General features: G+C 36.5%; 4 protein-coding genes, 1 long non-coding RNA gene and 1 pseudogene across 9 annotated transcripts; 3 read left to right on the forward strand and 3 right to left on the reverse strand.

The window, feature by feature from the left end:
* Positions 1-225: 225 nt before the first annotated feature.
* LOC120136363 lies at positions 226-3,590 on the reverse strand (annotated as a pseudogene).
* A 776-nt stretch (positions 3,591-4,366) lies between these two features.
* On the forward strand, positions 4,367-6,928 carry LOC120135477 (probable protein phosphatase 2C 60). Of its 4 annotated transcripts, none has more exons than XR_005517253.1 (4): positions 4,367-4,564; positions 4,891-4,979; positions 5,239-5,346; positions 5,884-6,024. XR_005517253.1 is itself a non-coding variant. In XM_039151768.1 (4 exons), the coding sequence occupies exons 1-4, from the start codon at positions 4,448-4,450 to the stop codon at positions 5,895-5,897; spliced, it is 303 nt and encodes a 100-aa protein (XP_039007699.1). In that variant the 5' UTR covers positions 4,367-4,447; the 3' UTR covers positions 5,898-6,024. The 4 variants fall into 4 exon arrangements, 3 of the variants coding, with proteins under 3 accessions (XP_039007699.1, XP_039007692.1, XP_039007684.1); XM_039151768.1 differs by having other exon boundaries at positions 4,891-4,954; XM_039151761.1 differs by lacking the exons at positions 4,367-4,564; positions 4,891-4,979 and adding exons at positions 6,385-6,510; positions 6,718-6,927 and having other exon boundaries at positions 5,889-6,042.
* A 3,898-nt stretch (positions 6,929-10,826) lies between these two features.
* Positions 10,827-12,127, forward strand: LOC120135508. The gene is made up of 4 exons (XR_005517255.1): positions 10,827-10,910; positions 11,088-11,164; positions 11,310-11,575; positions 11,680-12,127. It is a non-coding gene; the product is annotated as an uncharacterized LOC120135508 (long non-coding RNA).
* Positions 12,128-12,218: 91 nt separating this feature from the next.
* On the reverse strand, positions 12,219-14,234 carry LOC120135455. 2 transcript variants are annotated; one of them, XM_039151726.1, is made up of 5 exons: positions 13,997-14,234; positions 13,322-13,409; positions 12,892-12,962; positions 12,606-12,783; positions 12,219-12,515 (listed from the first exon to the last, which is right to left on the reverse strand). In XM_039151726.1, the coding sequence occupies exons 1-5, from the start codon at positions 14,062-14,064 to the stop codon at positions 12,369-12,371; spliced, it is 552 nt and encodes a 183-aa protein (XP_039007657.1). In that variant the 5' UTR covers positions 14,065-14,234; the 3' UTR covers positions 12,219-12,368. The 2 variants fall into 2 exon arrangements, with proteins under 2 accessions (XP_039007657.1, XP_039007665.1); XM_039151734.1 differs by lacking the exon at positions 13,997-14,234 and adding an exon at positions 13,828-13,990 and having other exon boundaries at positions 13,322-13,519.
* Positions 14,235-14,601: 367 nt separating this feature from the next.
* LOC120135448 (pentatricopeptide repeat-containing protein At4g31850, chloroplastic-like) lies at positions 14,602-17,983 on the reverse strand (the record flags this gene model as incomplete). Its single annotated transcript, XM_039151714.1, is given in 9 exon segments — positions 14,602-14,906; positions 15,019-15,193; positions 15,195-15,447; positions 15,450-15,997; positions 15,999-16,090; positions 16,092-16,864; positions 16,867-17,030; positions 17,032-17,743; positions 17,746-17,983. Coding segments are annotated over 8 exon segments (2,880 nt in total), but the record flags the coding sequence as incomplete, so codon positions are not given.
* A 975-nt stretch (positions 17,984-18,958) lies between these two features.
* On the forward strand, positions 18,959-20,485 carry LOC120135468. Its single transcript, XM_039151744.1, is given in 5 exon segments — positions 18,959-19,245; positions 19,354-19,707; positions 19,917-19,997; positions 20,098-20,171; positions 20,173-20,485. Coding segments are annotated over 4 exon segments (369 nt in total). The 5' UTR covers positions 18,959-19,245; positions 19,354-19,598; the 3' UTR covers positions 20,278-20,485.
* The last annotated feature ends 375 nt before the right edge of the window (positions 20,486-20,860 follow it).

The following is a 20,860-nucleotide window of genomic DNA, read 5'->3' on the forward strand; positions in this document are numbered from 1 at the left end:
ACGGGGATAAAGATGTTTGAGATTGAACTCGAGCTTTCATGCAACACAATACATATATTGTCTCTGGACCAAGAGATTGTTGGCAAGAAATGCCACTCTTAAAATCTCATTGTTCACCTTCTTAATTCCTAGTAATTATTAGTGTTTTTGGGGGACAATTGAAAAGTGAATTTAAACAAAAAATGAATTATTTATTTAAATAAAACAAAAGTGAATTTTAAAAAAAATCCTCCAATTTTACCATACAAAAAGACATCCATTAGTGTCCCTAATGATCATAGTCTTCGTTGCCGATTGGTTGGAAGCGCTAGACTTCATCTCTCTCATTCTTTGGGACAAGTTCCAAGCCCTCATCATCTGATTTGACAGTTGAATTCTTTGTCAAAATATCTGGAGGAATCAAAGCATCCGATTGATCAGCCTTGGGGACAAGAAAAATCAAATCCAGAGTTACAAATCTCAGGATGTTTCTGATGAGAACAACCAACCATAGGTTTGTAAAATCTGTCCTAGTGACATGAAAAACGTGAAGAGCTATTCCTCCACCCCATTTGGAGGTCAAGGTAAAAATGTGCCTTCAATGCCTATAGGGCAAAGCCTTGTGCTTAACACCATCATGGGAATCCACCGTATTCTGCTTATAATTCGTGAGACACATTCTTCCGTGATAACAAAGAAGTAATCTGGAACTCCAAGCACTAAGTTCCATCGAAGAATGAAGATCAGATTGAGCATTCCGGATGTGCCTTATAAGAGCTGAGCGAAAAAGAGTAGGTTTCTGAATTGAATGTCTTTGAGCGTCTTGTGATATATCAGGACCCCCACCATTGAAGCCATTGCACCAATTGCATATATGATTCCAACAAATTCCTGCTCGTAACATACCATCAGTTGTAAGAAGTGTGAAAGGGTTATTATAGTTGTGCATTGTATTTTTTAGATGGTGTGATTAGAAACCTGAGAAAATGCAGGACCAGCTTTAGGGTCAGCGTACCAATAAAATCTGCCCTTCATGAGTACTGATACTGAGAGCCAAAGAGAGGTACATGTAGAGCGATGGTTTCCACACCTGAGGGAACTTGATTGTCTGATACATCCCCCTTATCGCCACCCCTAAGTTCTCCATTGTCTGCAGAAGCATCCACACGCATAGATAATCAAGAATTGGTGAAATATATAAGCATTCAAATGTTTTACCAAATTGCAACAAGGAAAGAATTATCTGGGGGAAAATTAGGAAATCTAACCTTCTGCTTCTCAGAATGAAGGCTGGAAGATCTCATTTCATAAATCACAAATCCCCAACACCGTGATAAAAACTGGTGGGAATGCCAAAAGAATTAAAGCTCCCTGCAATAACCATTTATGTCATGAAAAGGGACTGAGAATCTAGAAACCAAGCTAGGAGGTAATAGAGAATTATGTTTACAGGGTTTTAACTATATTGGTTTCAAACTAAAAACATAATCAAAAGTCGAATTTATGATTTTCAACACAAGCAAAACCAACAATATCTAAGGTCAAAGCTAGTGTTTCAGACCAGTTTCTCAAGCTTCAGCCACCTATATTCAGTCCCAAATTAATAAAAATAGAAAAAGAAGCTAACCTGAGGTCCGAGATGGTGAACAAAAAATCCACTGGAGGAACAACCAATTAAAGCCCCAGCAGAGGAGCAAAATACACAAAGGCTCTGCATATCCGGAGCCAACGATCGGACCTCGATACTTTTCCTAGCAATGCATGCATCAATTGTGACATCAGCTATAGCCATGCCTTCTGCAGCCCCAGTCAAGCAAATCAGTGCCAAAGCAGCAGGCAAGTTACCAATAAGAACTACCAACAATGCCGATGCACACCCAAGAATACCAGCGACCACAAAATACGGTCTTCGTCTATATCCTCTTATTGGAAAAACATCGGTGAGTAAACCCCAGACAGGTTTCATAACCCATGGAATATGGTATAAACCAATGTATATTTGAACCACAGAGGGCTGGACTTTTTGAACATCTTTCCAATAGTAATCCGTTACCACTGAAGAAAGACCCGGCGAAGCCTAGATTGAGGCCATAAACTATAACTATCCCAATGATGAAAGTCAGATTCAGCTGAGAAGATAGCATCTGTATCCATTGAATTGGCTCGAGGATGAAGGAGAAAAAAATATTGTTTTTCTTGCAGGTTTCTGCTGAATGAAGGTTGGTCTGGTTTGAACTGTGGGCAGATTGTTGGGACGTGCTCGAGAGAGATCCTTCGATGAGTCCCTCCTTCCCCACTTGTATTCACCTGAATATAATATTATAGCTTAATCTGGAGAAGTAGACATGGCGTTCGCCCTATTTTAAAACGAAAAGCTGAATTATCTATCATTTGTCAAATTCTATAAATGGCCCTCGTACTATGAATCTTTAGAGGATTTAGCCCTTCTATGATCATTTGATTTCTTTTAATTCTCTACTTTTTGAAACATGTATTCTCTCATTCGTGAAATCATTTTTTTCTATTAATATCTTTTCTGAGACATAGTAAAGTCGTTAAGTAATCAGATTTAAGTAAAATATAATATATTGAAATTATTATTATTATTATTATTATAATAAACTAATCATATTAAATGATTGTGAATAAAATTGAAATTTGAGAAAATTACGTCCAAATTTAGTCACAATAACTTTTAAATATTTATCCAACCAATTAAAATAGTATATATATATATATATATTACTTAATAACATGTTAATATATATTAGATTATTTAATAAAATTAAAGATGAAGATTTATTTTTAAAATTAAAAATATATATTTCAAAAAATAATAAATTAAAATTGATCAAGTTATAAAAAAAAGGTAAGTTCATTAATTATTTATTGTATTTACACCTAGATATAAGACTGATGGAATAATATACATATAATTTGATATTGATTTTGAAAAGATAAAAAATCCATTTTAGATATTATGTTATAAATTAAAAGTAAATAATTGAGAATGAAAATATAACTTTACCTAAAAATAATTTTCTACAGTAAAAGTTAGAAATTTTAGCTTTTTTTCACGTTATGTTGAAAATCATTTTTTAAACCATGATTTTAAATTAATTTTTACATGTTTGGTATTACTTATGGGTGAAAATCACTTTATTGCAATTTAACTTGGTAAGTATTAAATATATCAATGTTAGAGTTTTTCGACATAATTATTATTTAAATAAATAGTTAAAATATATTATAATAATTAAAACTACTTATGAAAAAAAATACTTCTGCCTTTATAAAAAAATACTTCTACTAATACATCAAATAATCATCCCTGTATATATATGATTATTCTCTCTCTCACACACACACACACACATATATATATATATATGCATATTCCTAAGCAAATGCAATATTGGACTCGATAGGCAAATCATGGGCCTCAAATTACAATTGAAGATCCATCAACGGTACAAACCGAATCGGATATTTAAGAATTAAAAATCACAAGCATAAAGAACATTCCCACCAGCATGCGGTTCCATAGTGTAGTAGTGAGCACTCTGGTCTTTGAATCCAGCAACCTGGGCGAGTCCCAGTGGGATCTGCATTATGCAAATGTGGATTATAATTTAATCGGGATATGATACAATTTACTCATATATAACATACAATGTGTTCACGAGGGAGAGATGGAAGACTCGAAAATGTGTTCACGAGAGTCCACCAACAGTTTCAGCAGCTCCCTTGATTTTAAAAGAAATTATCTTTAATCAAAAGTCTCTTGTTTTTTTTCCTCCCTTCTCTCGTGTCTGTCCTTTTCTTTAACGCTTCTGCTGCTGTCACCCCATATTTTCTTGCTTTCCCATTCGGATTCCGAGAAAATTCTTTGGGTTTTTTTTTTGTTAGTTTTTGGAAACTACTGCCCCCTGTTTTGTTTCTTTATAGACTTTCAGCTAAGCATGTAAGATCACTTGAAAACTCCATAATACTAAGTAATGACTAATGACATCGTTTTATTTAACTTTGTTTCTCTTTTGAATCTTATGTTCTATGAATGTATCCGTTTAGATACGAGTTTCACTTGTTTTATTCTGTAAGAGTATTTTAGATGTTTTACCTTAATTTGATCTAGGCAAAATAGTGAGCTTTAATTTATTTCCTAGTTGTTCAGGTGTGATTTCTTTTTAGTATTCAATCTAGGATCTAGATCTTTCTTTTTCAACATTATCTTTTGCTTCTCAAGATTCACTTTTGAATTAACATAGGAGTTTATGTATTCCTCTGATTAGAAACTATTTGCTGTTTCACATGATTCAAATTGGTAACTAATTAAGTTATTGCCTTACTGTTTTTAAAACTGTTTTAGATGCAATGGTTTGGGAGATCAAATTTGATCCACACATTGTTTTAAGTACTCATGGATTTTAAAAACTGACCATGTCTATTCATTCATTTCCAGACATAGATGGGTATCTATCTCAGCACCCCCAAAACTGAGAAATTCTCAGAAGATGGAGAGAATGATAGGGTTAGATATGGGCTAACATCCATGCAGGGATGGCTTGCAACTACGGAAGATGCTGTGAGTAACAAATAAAACCTTTTTAACTTTTCACATGTTCTAAGCATTTGTACCATATTTATTGCATTCTACCAGATAAGTTCTACTAATGAGTTTTTAAGCGAATGTTTTGGTAAATGGATCCAGTCCTTTATAAAATCCTTTCAAAATGGATTTTCATGTCATTCTCATTCCCCATTCCCACCTCAACAACACGGGATATGTAATAGGGTCTTTGTCCTTAGTTGAACATACCGTAGCTTACATTTTCTCATATTTCTTGCAAATGTTCAATTCTTGTCATATTATGGATATGATGTTGTTACTTTTATTATTTGTTTTGTTAGCATGCTGCATATCCTGATCTCGATGATTCGACTTCGTTCTTTGGGGTTTATGATGGTCATGGAGGTAAGACTTGGATGGTTCAGTTCAGGTACTTCTTATGATTGTTTTGAGTTCCTAATACATGTTTTACTTCTGTTTGTACACCATCTGAACTTGTGTCTTCGCTGTTTCCCATTCATTTATCTTTCCCTTTCATAATTTGAACCAACTGAAGGATCTTGAAGCCATTTTTTTTGCTTTTCAAATGCTTCTGCTAATATGTTTATGATTGTTTAGTGTCAATGTCTGAAAATTGGTTTCTGTCACTATTCAGGCTTCTTCAACTTATCCAGATTGCTAACTTGCGGGCAAGGTTGTTGCAAAGTTCTGTGCCAAGTATCTTCACCAGCAGGTTCTCAAGCATGAAGCATATGCAGCTGGTGACATAGGGACATCACTTCAAGGAGCATTTTCAGGTTATTTAATTTGATTACTTGAGCTTATGTTTGTTCTTCACTATTTTCTGTTATTGGGGAAGTCAACAACGATATTCTAATGCCAAAATTATTGGGGGGTTCTGTGTTTAGTTCACCTTAGTGATAATGTAAGTTGATTAATTCTTTTATACTTGAAATATGAGAGTAACTTTTCCTTTTCGTTCCACCTTTTTAGGACTGCTAATTTCTATCTTGTGCACACATTCATGCTCCATGCTTGTTCAATTACTATCTCTATATCTGTGTTGCTTTTCTGATGTAATCTTAACAATGCCATTTTTTTTGTTAAGAACTGTATTTCAAGTCTTATATATGGTTGTAGAATTCTTTCATCAAAGATTAAAATGCTTTTTCAAGCCTCTGAGAAGATAATGACAGGAGAAACTTAGCACAAATGTGGCGCTTCCGTAACCTATTTTGCTCCCTCCCTGCCAGCCTCCACCCTTTCTTGTTTGTGGTTGAATGCCCTTTTCCCTTTGTTCATTTCATGTGTTTCCAACTTGAGTTACGTTTTAGCGCAGAATGGATGAGATGATGCATGGACAAAGAGGATGGAGAGAATTAGCTGTTTTGGGTGATAAAATAGACAAGTTTACTGGCATGATTGAAGGATTGATGTGGTCGCCAAAGGGTAGTGATGGTATTGACCAAGCTGATGACTGGACCTTTGAGGAGGTAGATACGAAAACATAGAGAATATACTCACCTTATTGTCCTTGATGCTGAACTGAAATTTGTTGCTGGGCCACAAACTATGATGGAAACCAAGAACGAAGAACTGAACTTGCATTGCTGCATTTTAACTCTTATCTGATTTGGTGTATATGTGCAGCCTTGATTAGCCTGCACTTACCTTTTTCGGGTGAGGCAGGGATCATAAATGTGCAATCCAGGTTTGCCTTTGATTGCATATATTGTTATACACCCTGCATTAATTTGTTTGTTCGATTAAGAAATTTATTTTATTGCAACAGTTTGTATGTATCGTTCATGTATGGTTTTAAAATTTGTAATCAGGGCCCTCACTCTGACTTTTCTGGACCAACTTCTGGGAGCACAGCGTGCGTAGCAGTTCTAAGGAACAACAAACTTCTTGTTGCAAATGCTGGTGATTCTCGTTGTGTGATATCAAGAAAGGGTCAGGTAATGGTCTGTTAATTTGTTGAAATTAGTTTGTTTCATTTCGAATGGCTACTAAAATGGATAATATTTTATCGTTATTTGTGGATGGACTGGCTGTTGTAACTTTCAACTATGGGCATTAATTGTAATTGTCATTGTTGGGAACGTTGTTTTCTCTCTGAATAAGTAATCTATCTGATTTATTTCTCATGTGGCTTCTTTTTGTAGGCATATAATCTCTCTAGAGATCACAAACCTGAGCTAGAGGCAGAGTGTCATGCACAAGAGAGAAGGCAGAGAAGAAGAAATTAGACTTGAGGAAAGGGATTTGGGAATTATTAAGGAAGGGTTAGGAATTGAAGAGGAGGAATTGGGAATTAAAGCACGTGAAGGGCATATGATTAACTTATCGGATGAGTTGGAGCAGGCTGAGTGGATCCAGGAAGAGTTGGAGCAGTCTGAGTCAGAAGGCCAATACCAGCTGCAACAAAAGAAGGATAAGAAGCAGTTTGTTAGTATTCTATTAGTAAGGAATGCCAGCTGGCATTGTTAGATTCCCTGTACCAGCTTGTAACTAAATAATACTGCTGTGTAATCAACATTTTCCTCATGCAATGAATGAATGACTATTTTCTTCTCTAAATTCTCTCATTCATTTCTCGTATCTTACTCTATTTCTCTCATTCCATAACAAATTGGTATCAGGAGCCTTAATTCCTGGCAAATTATAGACTGGATATGCAAAAGAAGAACCAAACCATGGTCGAATCTACTGATCTCTCTGCCATCAAAAAACAGATTGAGGATTTAAAGAAAACAGTGCAGCAAGCAAATGATGAAACCAACCCTCCCAAGTGGTGGGAGGCACAAGATAAATGTATCAGTTCGTTGGAGTCTAAGATGGCAACGACTCAAAGCTACATGGAGCAGATATTGGGGATTTTGACAGGGAAGACGGAGGAGCAAGTCCAAAACAATCCTGAAATTGAGCAGATGTACATATGGAAATAAAAGATACAAATGATAGGTCTCAAGTGCTTGATAAATTGTCAACAAGAGCATTTGATGCAATTCCATCCATTACTGGAACCATAAAAGTTGATTCACGACTACAACAAAATGTTAGTCTGAGTGGGCTTAGCAAATTGATTTCGTGGGAAAATTTAGTGGACATCGAGGAACAAGAGCAAACCATTTCAGAGAATGCTCAAGTAAGTACTCCTAACCTCCTTAAGACTGATGGAATAAAGATTCTGGAAAAATTGGGAAAGAACATTGCCACTTATTATGACACAGGATGGAGAGCTAAGGACAAACTTGTTTCTATGGACAATAAAAGAGTAAATCATGATGCAAAGATTGAAAAATCTGATGTTCCATATGCACCTTGCACTCATGAAAGTCTTTTGATGTGGAAATATGCTTCGATGAATTCGGTTGACTTTCTAATTGAGAAGAATCTGAATACAACTGGGGTAGATTGTTGCATTGGAATTCATGTAGACTTCACTGATTTTCAAAGAAAGGTTGTCTTAGATGCTGCTACAATTGCTGTGGCATGTGAAGTGTGGCATACTTCTGCAGTTGTTGAGGTTATTGTCACTCAATCTACTACTAGTGTTTCCTCAGGAAAATTATTCACATGGGGGGATGGGGACAAAAATCGTCTTGGACATGGAGACAAAGAAACCCGGCTTAAGCCCACGTGTGTTCTAGCACTAATTGATTACAATTTTCACAAAATTGCGTGTGGGCATGGCTTAACAGTTGGTTTGACAACATCAGGGAATACTTTTACAATGGGAAGTATTGTGTATGGTCAACTTGGGAATCCCTTTGCTGATGGGAAGATACCATGTTTAGTAGAAGACAAGCTTTCAGGGGAATGTGTTGAAGAAATTGCCTGTGGTGCATATCATATCGCAGCTCTAACTTCCAGTGGCTTTAAAGATCTGTTTGACTAGCAGCACTTCATTGAAACCCTGAAGGACGATGTCCACATAGTTGAGGCAATACCACCCGAGTATGCTGGAATTGAGCTATTTAACAAAACGCCTATATCCTGGTCTAAGGTTAGCTATTATAAGGCAGAGGTCCTACCATTGCTGAAGCAGCATAAAGTAATCTATTTTATACACATTGATTCTCGGCTTGCCAATAATGGTATCTCAAGTTCCATAAAAAAACTGAGGTGCCGGGTGAACTACAAGGCACTGAAATATTCAGCTGCAATTGAAGAACTTGGAAAACGTTGATTTCTAGAATGCGCCAAAATGGAAGCCCTTATCTTGCTCTACATTTGAGATACGAGATGGATATGCTTGCATTTACTGGCTGTAGTCATAGCTTGACAGTAGAAGAAGATGATGAACTAAGTTGGATGCGTTATGAAGTCAACCATTGGAAGAAGAAAGAGATTAATGGTACAGAGAGAAGATTGCTCGGTGGCTGTCCACTGACCCCTAGGGAGACTTCTCTCTTGCTCAGAGCATTGGGTTTCCCACCAAGTACTCAAATTTACTTAGTAGCTGGTGAAGCTTATGGAAATGGAAGTATGGAGCCTCTTAAGGAGGATTTCCCTAACATCTGTTCTTATTCCTCCTGGACAACAGATGAGGAGTTGAATCCTTTCAAGAACCATCAGAACATGTTGGTCGGTTTAGACTATGTTGTTGCCCTTCAAAGTGATGTATTTGTATATACTTATGACGAAAATATGGCAAAGGCAGTTCAAGGCCATAAGCGATTTGAGAACTTCAAGAAGACTATCTGCCCTGACAGGATGAATTATTGAAACTTGTGGATGACTATGATGAAAGAGAATCTGGATCTTTCAGAGAGAGTGAAAATAGTACGAAATGCAGAAATTCTGCATCAGTAGCTAATGGCAGTCAAGTTGAGGCTGAGTGAATTGAAAAGTATGAGTCTGGAGTCTACATAACTCTTGTAGCACTGCAGGATGGAACTAGGGATCTTAAACGTGTGCGGTTCAGCCGGAGAAGATTTGGAGAGCACCAAGCAGAATCTTGGTGGTCAGAAAACCGCGAGAAGGTTGTGGATAGGTACTGGGATTGGGAGCTTACAAATGAAACTCAACCTATTTGGAATATGTTTACTCATCTAATGGAATATATGGGTGTATTACGTCGGACTATTCTGGATTTAAGGATATACTCTAAGGAGGAAGAATATTCTAATGGCTATGAAGGATCAACTCTCCTTAGTTAGTATAGAGAAATTATTGACAGAACAATCATTCTCATCAATGTGGTTAATGCTAAAACTTATGAGGTTACTGATGTAGATTATAACAACCGTTTGTTATTTGGATACACATCAGTTCGATCAGATGCGGTTGCTGGAGAACTTAGAATGTCTAAACCAATTGGAAATTTTTTCCTTAAACTTCAAATGGTAGAGATGATTGCTCTAATCTTTTGGAGCGCTCTAATCTTACAGCTGCCAATCCAAGAACCATGCCTAGCTATTGGGTTTCTACCTCTCCATTCTGATGGTCTTCAAGTTGGGCAACTTGTTACCTTGAAACGGAGAAATGAGAGGCCAAAAGATACAGGGAAGAGCAAAGTTTCACAAAACAATGATGCGGTGTGGTATGAAGTGAATGTAAATTCTGATAAACTACCTACTCTGCTATGGTGTTCAAATTTCACAGTGCATACGGTCCTAGATATGTTGCAGAACATAATTAAACAACATGCTGATAAAAATCGAAGTGAACAACAATTTCAAATTGGAGAAGAAGTATACCTAAGATTGCAACCTTACTGGCAGAATTTACTTGTACGATGGATGAACTTGAACTCAAATCACGATACTTGGGAAGCTCATACCATTTTGAGGCCTCAGTTTCCAAGTTTCGATCCTTGGGGACAAGAATCTATTCGTGGAGGGGGTAATGTCATGCACAAGAGAGAAGGCAGAGAAGAAGAAATCAGACTCGAGGAAAGGGATTTGGGAATTATTAAGGAAGGGTTAGGGATTGAAGAGGAGGAATTGGGAATTGAAGCACGTGAAGGGCATATGATTAACTTACCGGATGAGTTGGAGCAGGCTTAGTGGATCCCGGAAGAGTTGGAGCAGTCCGAGTCAGAAGGCCAATACCAGCTGCAACAAAAGAAGGATAAGAAGCAGTTTGTTAGTATTCTGTTAGTAAGGAATGCCAGCTGGCATTGTTAGATTCCCTGTACCAGCTTGTAACTAAATAATACTGCTGTGTAATCAACATTTTCCTCATGCAATGAATGAATGACTATTTTCTTCTCTAAATCCTCTCCTTCATTTCTCGTATCTTACTCTATTTCTCTCATTCCATAACACAGAGAAAGAAAGGATTTTAAAGGCTGGTGGTTTTATACATGCAGGACGTGTCAATGGCAGTTTGAATCTTTCAAGAGCTATAGGTAATTTACTGCCCTGCTCGATAACTATAAACAGTAAGGGTACTAATTGAACTTGCCGATTTAGTACTTAGGTTTCCAAAAGAGAGAGGTGTATGCCACTGGGCACAAAGTGCTAGCATTATTTCATAATTTTTTCAATATCGTTTCTAATACATCCATTGATTCATTTTCCTGCAGGGGACATGGAATTCAGGCAGAATACAGTTTTGCCTGCTGAAAAGTAAATTGTATCCGCAAATCCAGATATAAACACCGTAAGTATATTCTCTGTCAGCAGTGTGCCCGGACCAGACCACTGTACTAATAACTTTTCCACTTTTGCTCTAATATGTGCTTATCATCCTAAATATCTTTGGAGCATTGGGTATTAACTACTCTATCTTACAAATTTTCTGTTAGGTTGAGCTCTGTGAAGATGATGAGTTTCTTGTGCTGCCATGTGATGGAATCTGGTATATTTATCTAATGCTTTTTCCATTTAGATTCTAATATAATTAGAATTTAGTATGCCTCACTTCAAAACTTGATTGGTTATACCCTTCGCAGTTCACTCTGACAAGATCTCGATCCTGAATTTAATATCTAATGCCTTTTCATTTTCTTTTATCAGGGATTGTATGTCAAGTCAGATGGTAGTAGACTTTATTCATGAACGACTACATTCTGTATGTGCATAAGCCTCTTTAACTTCGTCCTTTTCTTGGCAAATTTGCTTGATCATTCCGCACCTTTTTGATGTATGTATACTAAACTCCTGCGTGCAATGCAGGAAAACAAGCTTTCCGTTATTTGTCAGAGGGTACTCGACAGATGCTTAGCACCATCAACAGCCAATGGCGAGGGTTGCGACAACATGACCATGATCTTAGTGCAGTTCAAGAAACCAATCAAGGCTGCCTCACCTGAAGAGCAGCAATCCTCCCATTTCAAATCAGTTAACACTGAGTCGACGCCAGAGGTAAATCGAGAATAGTTGCAACTGTTGATGGGAGGTACCTAATCCTCTTTTCCAATAAGATTTGAGAACCCATTTCTCAAATATAAAATATTGGAATATGCATTTACAGATGGCTTAGAGCAGGATTGAATTGATGAGATGAAAACAATACATATATGTTAATATGCTTTGTTTCCTGTTCTTAAAAATATACAATCATGTAATTGGGGGTGTGGTGTGTCACAGCAATACCACCATGACAATTTTAGTAATAACATTTATGGTTTTTAATGAGTTTTGTTTCTCGGTGCTTGGCCTGAAAAATCAAGTACCAGATTGCCATGTTGATTACTTAAAGAAATTTAATACCAAACCGAGCAAATTTGCCCTGATTTACAGTATTGAAGAAATAAGGGTAAGACAATGATAGTACTAATCTGTAGCAATGCCAATAAAAAGGTTTAACAGGGAGACAATTAATCCTGCTAACCTGTGAGTGAAAACAATTCTCATTATTACATTTAGACCTTCAAAGCCACCTCATCTTGCCATGAGATTTTCCTCTTCCCAACCCTTTTTCCATTGATCAAACGCTTTTTGGGCTTCTTCCCCTTTCTCAAAGCCGCCTGAACATCTACATGACTTCTCCCACCCTCTTCCACATGAACCTGCCATACGGAAAATACTCAATTGATTCCAGTATGCAGACAGATAACGGCACAACAAGTTCTTGAAGTTATATATTTAATGTTGATTACCACATTTGGACATGAATCAGGAAAAAAACTTGGTCTCCTCTCAATAGATTCATTGACACCATGCTTCTTAGCCATTTTGCTTTGCAGGTAGGGGTATTGTGATTGAACAAAATCTTGTTGTAGTTCATATTCTTGAGACTTGATCATTGATAAGTAGTTGTACCTCTGTCTCAGAAATCTACAATTCCGAAGAGAAGGAACATAAGTTTATGTCATGGAACCTTCTTCTTGATTATTGTTTAAAATATACAAAAGTTCATATATATTCAGGAAATATATATCATACCGAACTTCATTCAAAAGGGTTCCTTGCATCTGGTTAACCATCTCCAATTTGTTCTTCTTCGAAACAAATTCCTAGAAAGCGATCGACACAAAATAATCAATTGCTATCTCAAAGTACAAACAGTTGGGATCATTATAACTGGTCATGTAAACTTGAACACTCGCTCTACATATTTTGTGAGAATTAAGTTTGAATATATTTCTAGTTGAACTATAAACATTCCAACAATTAGCAAAGTTCTCTATCGTTTTTCACCCGTTTGACTGAAGAAACTAGAAAAGATCTTGGGCTGAAACAAACTCAATATCATTATCGTGCAGGCTATAGCATCAAAACAAGAGACTAGAATCTATTATTTGATGATCAAAGAATGCAGCCTAGTTGATTAACAACGCAAAACTAAATAGAGTAATTGAGGCAAAGAACTAACCTTTTGCAAATCCAAGAACTCCTGGAGTAGGTTTTGATGCTTTCTTCTAGACATGGCTTCCTCATCAACAGAGTTATTGTTATATTGCCTTCGAGAATTTCGAGAATCCCTTTTCATCTTTTATGGCTTCTTATCAAAATCAAAATTTGATACCGAATAGCAAAGCTTGTAAACTTATCAGAAGCTATATCAGAGATTCTGCAACCAAAAAATTAAAAAACTCACAGGCCCTTCTACCCTAGAAAAATAAATAAATTTTTGCCCAGATAATTTACAATCCATCAAACATTATTTAAACACAATTGGGGGGGAGCCCTTGTTTTTGTTATATTTTTGACAATACAAAACTAAAACTTGGACAGAAAGCAAGACCCGGAAATCCAGAATTGATTCAGATTAGATGAGATGAGATGAAAATTGGGATTCTAAAGAATGAAAAGGGGGGAAGGGGAGAGAGAGGAAGAAATGGAAATAAATTAAAATCAATAAAAATACTAATAATACACCTCTGAACTGGAAGGAGAGAATGTGAGAGCCCAAAAAGGCCAATGAAGAAATGGGGAAGAAGAGCCTGAGAATGATGGAAGATCACGAACTACGGAGAAGGGTAAATATGGGGAAAATAAGATAAATATTTTTTATTTCGAGGACAACTGAAAACATATCTATTCCCACCTATCCATCTTTCGTTCTCTCCGTCTTGCTTTCCACCCATGTTTCCAGTTTCCCTTTCTCCTTTTCATTTGGTGTTTGGTTCTGTTTTTCTATTGTGCAGAACGTAAAGTTTTGGTCCATTTGGGATTTTAGTTTTGGACGATTTTCGGGTAGGGATTATGGAAGCAGAAAAGGCAAGAGATAGATAAATGGCAACTCTTTATTTTAAGGGGTTGCAGTTATTTCCAAAGGCAGAACCTTTGACATGTCCTCAAATGGCGTTTCTGTTGTGTTGGCAACAAAACAACTAGTCAGCTTCAGTTACAATTATATCCCCACTTGCTTCTAACATTGAAACCCTCCAGTTCCGTAGTCGCATGCAACGGAAGAATGTTGTTTGCTGACGAAACCGCAAGTGCGTGTACATTCAAGTGCATTAAATGCAAAACGACACCTTCCAAATCTTCTCTCTGCCTCCTATTGTTTCTCAATGGTTGTCAACTAGTCAATAAGTAATCAGTTTTACTTTGCATTTTCTACAAGCAAAATTCCTCAGGTTTTTACGCCTTAAAAAGAAGTTAGCAAGACAAATGCATCAAAATGCACAAGACGATCGATTGACTATGGAGAAAATACAGATGTTTTCCATATACATATTACACCAATAAAACGGAATGATCTAAAGTTCTATTTTCTTTTTACGTGGAGCAACGGACAATGGCACAATGCAAGCCAAAGGCAACACAGATGAAAGGTCCTGTATGGCATCTATACTTACTAAAACCATTGTATTACATCATAACATGATGTACATGAAATATTCAGTCTCCATGACACTTGGATAGGAAACATCAACGGCCACAGCTAAAAGATAGAGTCTACTCTCTGAACTGCTGAAAGGCTAGTTGAAGCCACCACGAAACTAACCAAAAACCTGAAATATATGAAGGGAACTTAAACACTTTAATAAGTGTGTTTGACATCAAATGGAAAATTCACAATAATATCTAAATCAGCACGAGAAGCATTAAAAGAGGGAAGTACCTGCTCCACCCAGTACACTGAGGTCACCAGCCAGGTATAATGAGTAGCATGTAAGGATCTATATATTTCAACTTTCAAGATTGATTAGGAAGCTGAGCAAATGTTCCCTTGTTTGGGCCGTAGCCCCCAACCATCATCTGTTTGTAGATTGCATAGGCATCGTCTGAATTTCCACACGCTGTACCCTCGAATTAGAGCATTGTAGGTGAACACATTGGGTTCAAGACCCATAAGTTGTAGTTCTTCATAAAACTTACCTGCTTGCTCCGTCATTCCGACAATCCCAAGATTGAGTATTAAGGAATTATAGGTGTAAAGATCAGGAGTTATACCCCTATTCCGCATTTCATCAAAAAAGAGAGAGAGAGCTTCATCTGTCCTACCAGACCTCCCAAGCCCATTAAGCATAAGGTTATAAGATACCAAAATGGATCAAGGCCAGTTGACTTCAGTTCCTCGAAATAGTGCAAAGCATCATCGACTCTTCCCACCAAACAGAGGCAGTCTACAAGAATGGTGTAGGACTTCAAGTCTGGCCTTATCCCCTCCATAGCCATCTTTTTAAATAGCTCACAAGCAGTATCTACATCACCAGCTTTCCCATATCCATTTATAAGAATATTATAAAGAACACAATTTGCTTTGCATCCGTATTCTTCCATTTCCACAAACAATTGCTTTGCATCATCGAGTCTTCCCAATTTTAGTAGTCCATCTATAAGAGGCCCATATGTACAGGGAGTCGGACGGAAATCGCCACTTATGAGATTATAATACATATTCATAGCCTTTTCTAGGTTGTTTGACTTTGCAAGACCTGAAAGGACTATATTCTGAGTTATAGTATTAAGCTTGCATCCGCGAAAAGTAATATCTTCATAAACTTCAATGAGTTTATCAATATAACCAGACTTCCCACAAGCATCAAGCAACAAATTATAGGTAGAAATATCCAGAGAACAACAAATTATAGGTAGAAATATCCCAAGCCATTTCAGTGTTATGGACTTCAAGTAGTCCATCAATTAACAAATTATAAGTTGTTGGTGTTGCGATAAGCCCCATATTTTTTTGTGAAATTTGCAAACAATTCTCTTGCAACAATAGCTTTTTTATGCTTACACAAATTTCTAATTAGAGACACCAAAACAGACTCATCCTTATAGATCTTATTGCATGCCAATATCTCAGCAAATTGAACAGCTTTATCCATTCCAGCTTTAATCAAAATCCCACTCATTAAATCTTCCCAAAATGACCCGTTTGTATAGATCCCATCTTGATAAATAAAGTCCCGAGCAATCTTGAAGGCATCCATAACCTGCCCATCCTTTACAATGCCGGGAAGAAGGGTGTACAATGTCACATTGTCAGGGTAAAGCAATTTCTTCATCTGATGAAAGACCCAAATAGCATCCTTAACTCTGTCTGCTTTAATAAAGCCATAAATAACAGTGTTATAAGTCAGAACATCAGGCATACAGTTCTTTGGTATCATTTTATACAGCATTTTCAAAGCCAAATCAACCTCATTGTTCTTGCAAAGGCAATCCAAAAGGATGTTGAAAGTTATTGTGTTAGGGTGACACCCATATCTGGCCATACTCTGGAACAATTCAATCGCCTTTTGGACTTGACCTTCTTTCCCTAGTCCAGCTATTAATGTGTTATAGGTCACAACTGAAGGAGCAAGTGACATTTCCTTCATTTTGTGGAACATTTTCCACGCCTCGTCCACTTGGCCAGCCTTGAAAAGCATGTCAATCATGGAATTAATGATCATTATATAAGGTTCATACTGATTTTCCAAAATCTCAGAGAGTAACTTAATGGCTTTATCCACTTGCCAACTTTACTGTAGCACTTCATCATCATGTTGCAGGTCACTGAATCTAGAGCAAGCCCACTACTTTTAAGCTCACTGAAAATAGCTTTTGCTTCATGAAGCCTCCCTGCTTGAGCGAGACTATACAAAGATGTATTGCAACCAATAACATTAGGACAATTCCTAGTTAATGAAAATTATGTATGTATAAGCAGTAGGTTTATTGCCTAGAGATTTCAAATTTGTGAAAAGTTCCAATGCCTCATTAACCCTATTTAGCCTCAATAGTCTACAGATTAATGTGTTGTAAGTATGAAGATTGGGGGAGACCCCTTGCTTTCTCATGTCCTCCATCAAATCAAAAGCTTCATCTAAATTTCCAACTTTGCAGAAAGCATCAATAAGTATGGTGCAAGTAACCACATCTGGAGCATAACTATCAGCTTCCATTTCATTCCAAAATTCTTTCACCACGTTCAAGTCTCCCCGGTCACTAAACTTGTCCAACAAAGTAATGTATGTTATTCTGTCAGGTTTATGGCTGCTAGATTTCATCCTTAAGAATATTTCCTTGGCTTGATCAAGTCTCCCAGCATTACAAAGAGCATCAATGAGAACAGTATAAGTAACAACATCAGGTCTGTACCCTATATCATCAATTCTCCTCAAGATCCCAAATGCATCATCAATTTTCCCAGCCCTACCAAGCACTCTAATACATATTGTAAAAGTGTAAACATTTGGCTTCAATCCCAAAGATTCCATCTCTTCTAGAAAATCCATAACTGTTCCAGTATCCCTTCTCTTCCCAGACGCTACCATGAGGGCTGAGTAAGTTTTAAGACTAGGCTTTAGACCTTCAGAAACCATTCTTCTATAAATCTGCAGAGCCTCCCTAAAAACCCAGATTGAAGCAGCAAATAGATCAATCCATTATATGAATAAGCATTCAGAACAAACTTGGCATCTCTCATTCTTTCAAGTCCAAATGGTGCTTGCCTAAGACCACCTCTGATATCAAGACCCTTCAAATAGTTAAGTATGTATTCAAATCCCCCTGATGATTGCTTTTGCATAAATTCAAATTCAAAACTCATTTCTCCCACCATTCTACGAACTTTCAAGACTTCAAGCATATGATTACAAATCAATTAATGATATCCTAGTGTTAAAGTATATTTTTAAAATTTTCTATAAAAATATTAATCCGCGTTTATAAATATATGTTAACAACCACAGCAAAATCACGTCAAAACCAAGGCTTAAATGTACAAAGGTGTCTAACCTATGTCAGTTTTCAGTTCTAATTTAGTGTCTAACGTTTCATTCTGTATTAAAATGAGTCAACCCATAACGGACAGTTAGTTTTATTTTATAAGTGACATATGTCACAATCTGATAATTTAAAGAAATTATATAAAATTAAAAAAATTATATACTTTTTAAAAAAGAAAACACATAAATTTTAAAATAACCCTAAAACTTTAAAAACCTTCATTTCAACCCCTAAACCCACAATGACCGTCACTCCTTGCTATCGACGAAACTCCACCTGACATCACCATCTCGGTGATCAAAATCCTTTGAAATCATGATTGATCAACAGTCGATCGATGGCGAATCGATGTTTTATACCCCGCGAACCCTATGATGAAAATCGCAATCCTAAGCGATTTTAAGAACAATCGACGACACTACGAGACTTATAACTAGGATGATGACAAGGACTACGTCGGCGGTTGTTATCATGGCCGAAAAGGGTGACGAAGAGGGTTAGTATTAGGATTTGGGGATTTTAGAGATTTTGAAGATTTTTTTTAATTTAAAAGAAATAACGGGTTTTTTATATAAATATAATAATATCTTTAATATTTTTTAAAAAATAAATTTTAAAATTATAAGATTGTGGCATGTGTCACTTAACAGAGAAAACTAACGGTACATAACAGCTTGATCATTTTAAGTAATGAAACGAAACATTAGGCACCAGACTAAAACGAAATAAACATTAGACACTAAACTGAAAAACCAGATATAGATTAAAGATTTTTTTTTTTATGTATATTTAAGTCTAAAACCAAACTGCCGCAATGAACCACTGGCTTAAGCTCTAAGCCTCTAACCCCTTCCTTAGCAATTTTCGTTAAGCATTTTTAGATAGAGAAGAGTAATGTTTCAATCTTGAACCTTCAAATATGGAAAGAGGTGAAAGAGGGATCAACCATCCCTGAATCTGTGATGAATTCAGTGAACGCAACGCTAATGAACTTTGAAAACCTGAGGACCCATTTGCTCCAATTCTTGTCTCTCTCTGACCCCGATGTCCTTGCTGAAATGCCCCCTCTTTAGCGCGCTCAGGCTTTCTTCACGCTTGCCAAAGCCACTACTACTCTTTTCGTCTGTAAATTCAATTTCCTTGTTTTTTCCGGATTTGATTTTGGCGTTAATTATTGTTATGTGCCTTTTAAATGCTTAGCTTTTTATGGTTCTTTTCTTCCTTTTTCTGTAGTGAGGTTGAGATGCAGTGGAGTGCACCCCAGATGAATATCCTGTTAAGTTAGAGCTTATTCGTCGTCTAAATCTGCATTTTTCTTCTCTCAAACTAAAAGTATCACTTTTTCATTAGGGTTCATTTGTTTATGTGTCTTTTGTTGGGAGGCTTATTCAACCTTTTTGTTTGGTGATATTGATATTGCTTAATTATTTGCTGTAGCACTAGGATATCATTAATTGATTTGTCTGTTGTAAAGTTCAATGGGCATGTCTGACTGTCTTAACTTTTCTATTCTATTTAGGTTTCTGTATGAAGGAGAGATTAAGCTTGTACCAAGACAAGTTAGAGCGGTTCATAGACTTAGTAAAGGTACATTGTTGTCTCTCATTCCTTACCATAAGCAGTTACATCAATTTGAGAGGTTAAGATTCCATTTCTACTTTTACAATGGTTTTGAAATGAACTAGAAAACCATTACATCAATTCGGGAGGATAAGATTCCATTTCTGCTTTTACAATGATTTTGAAATGAACTATTTGTGTCACATTGTAACTTAAGTATGAATCTGTTCTTGAAGCGCCTTTGCGACCTTCAACTACCTTGAACTCTCAGACAGCAACCCATTTCATTGAGTATTCTTTACTTGACCTGACCCCTGGTAAGTGATAATTCACTTCTTCCTCTTCATTTTGTTTCCTGTTACTTTGGGTGTTTGGCTTCATCTTGTTTTCTGAGAGTTTTTATTTCTAATTTTGCAGAGCAGAGACTAAGTATGAGGCATATCAGTAAAGGAGAGGGTTCAAGAATCAAATGCTCTGATAGTAATGTTAAAACAAAAGAGAAAATAACAATCTGAAAAGCAATCTGTTCAAGATGCTGCTAAAGAATTCCTTGAGAAGGAAGCCCGTGAACTTTTTGGTGATAAAAAGATGGTTTAAGGGACCTATACAGGTTGATGCTTTAGATGATGACCTGCCTGTGAGCTAATCCTTCAGTCAATCATGGTAGATATGTGTTTCATATTGATACATTATTTTTATTTCCTCCTAGTTTCTTACTCGTAGCCTATGCATGTATGCAGTTGATATCTTTATTAGATATGCATATCAAAAAACATGTTATGTGGGTGCCTAACCATATGGTCTATAGATAGGTTCAAGGTTCAACCTTAAATGAATTAAAATTATTACTAGGATCAGTATGCATATTTCCTTACATTCTGAATAGCCAAACAACTTTGATTTGTATATTTTTACCTTGAAGCCTTTTCTCTCTCTTGACCGAGCTGATAAGACACCCTCTTACTATTGGGAAATAAAACGAGTAACAAGTAATTTCTTTATAACCAGATTAGTGAGAATGCGAAATAAAAGCGGAAAAATAATACCCGAAATTGATAACGGAGTTCAGCCATTTGCTTAGTCTCCGGACTGCTGCAAATCTTTTACTAAGAGAGAAAATTACAGGTGTTACAAAACACTCACTACTCACAAGAAAGCTCTCTAATATTGGGAGAAAGAA

This window comes from Hibiscus syriacus, unplaced genomic scaffold (assembly GCF_006381635.1).
Source record: "Hibiscus syriacus cultivar Baekdansim isolate YM2019G1 unplaced genomic scaffold, ASM638163v2 tig00001825_pilon, whole genome shotgun sequence".
NCBI lineage: Eukaryota > Viridiplantae > Streptophyta > Magnoliopsida > Malvales > Malvaceae > Hibiscus > Hibiscus syriacus.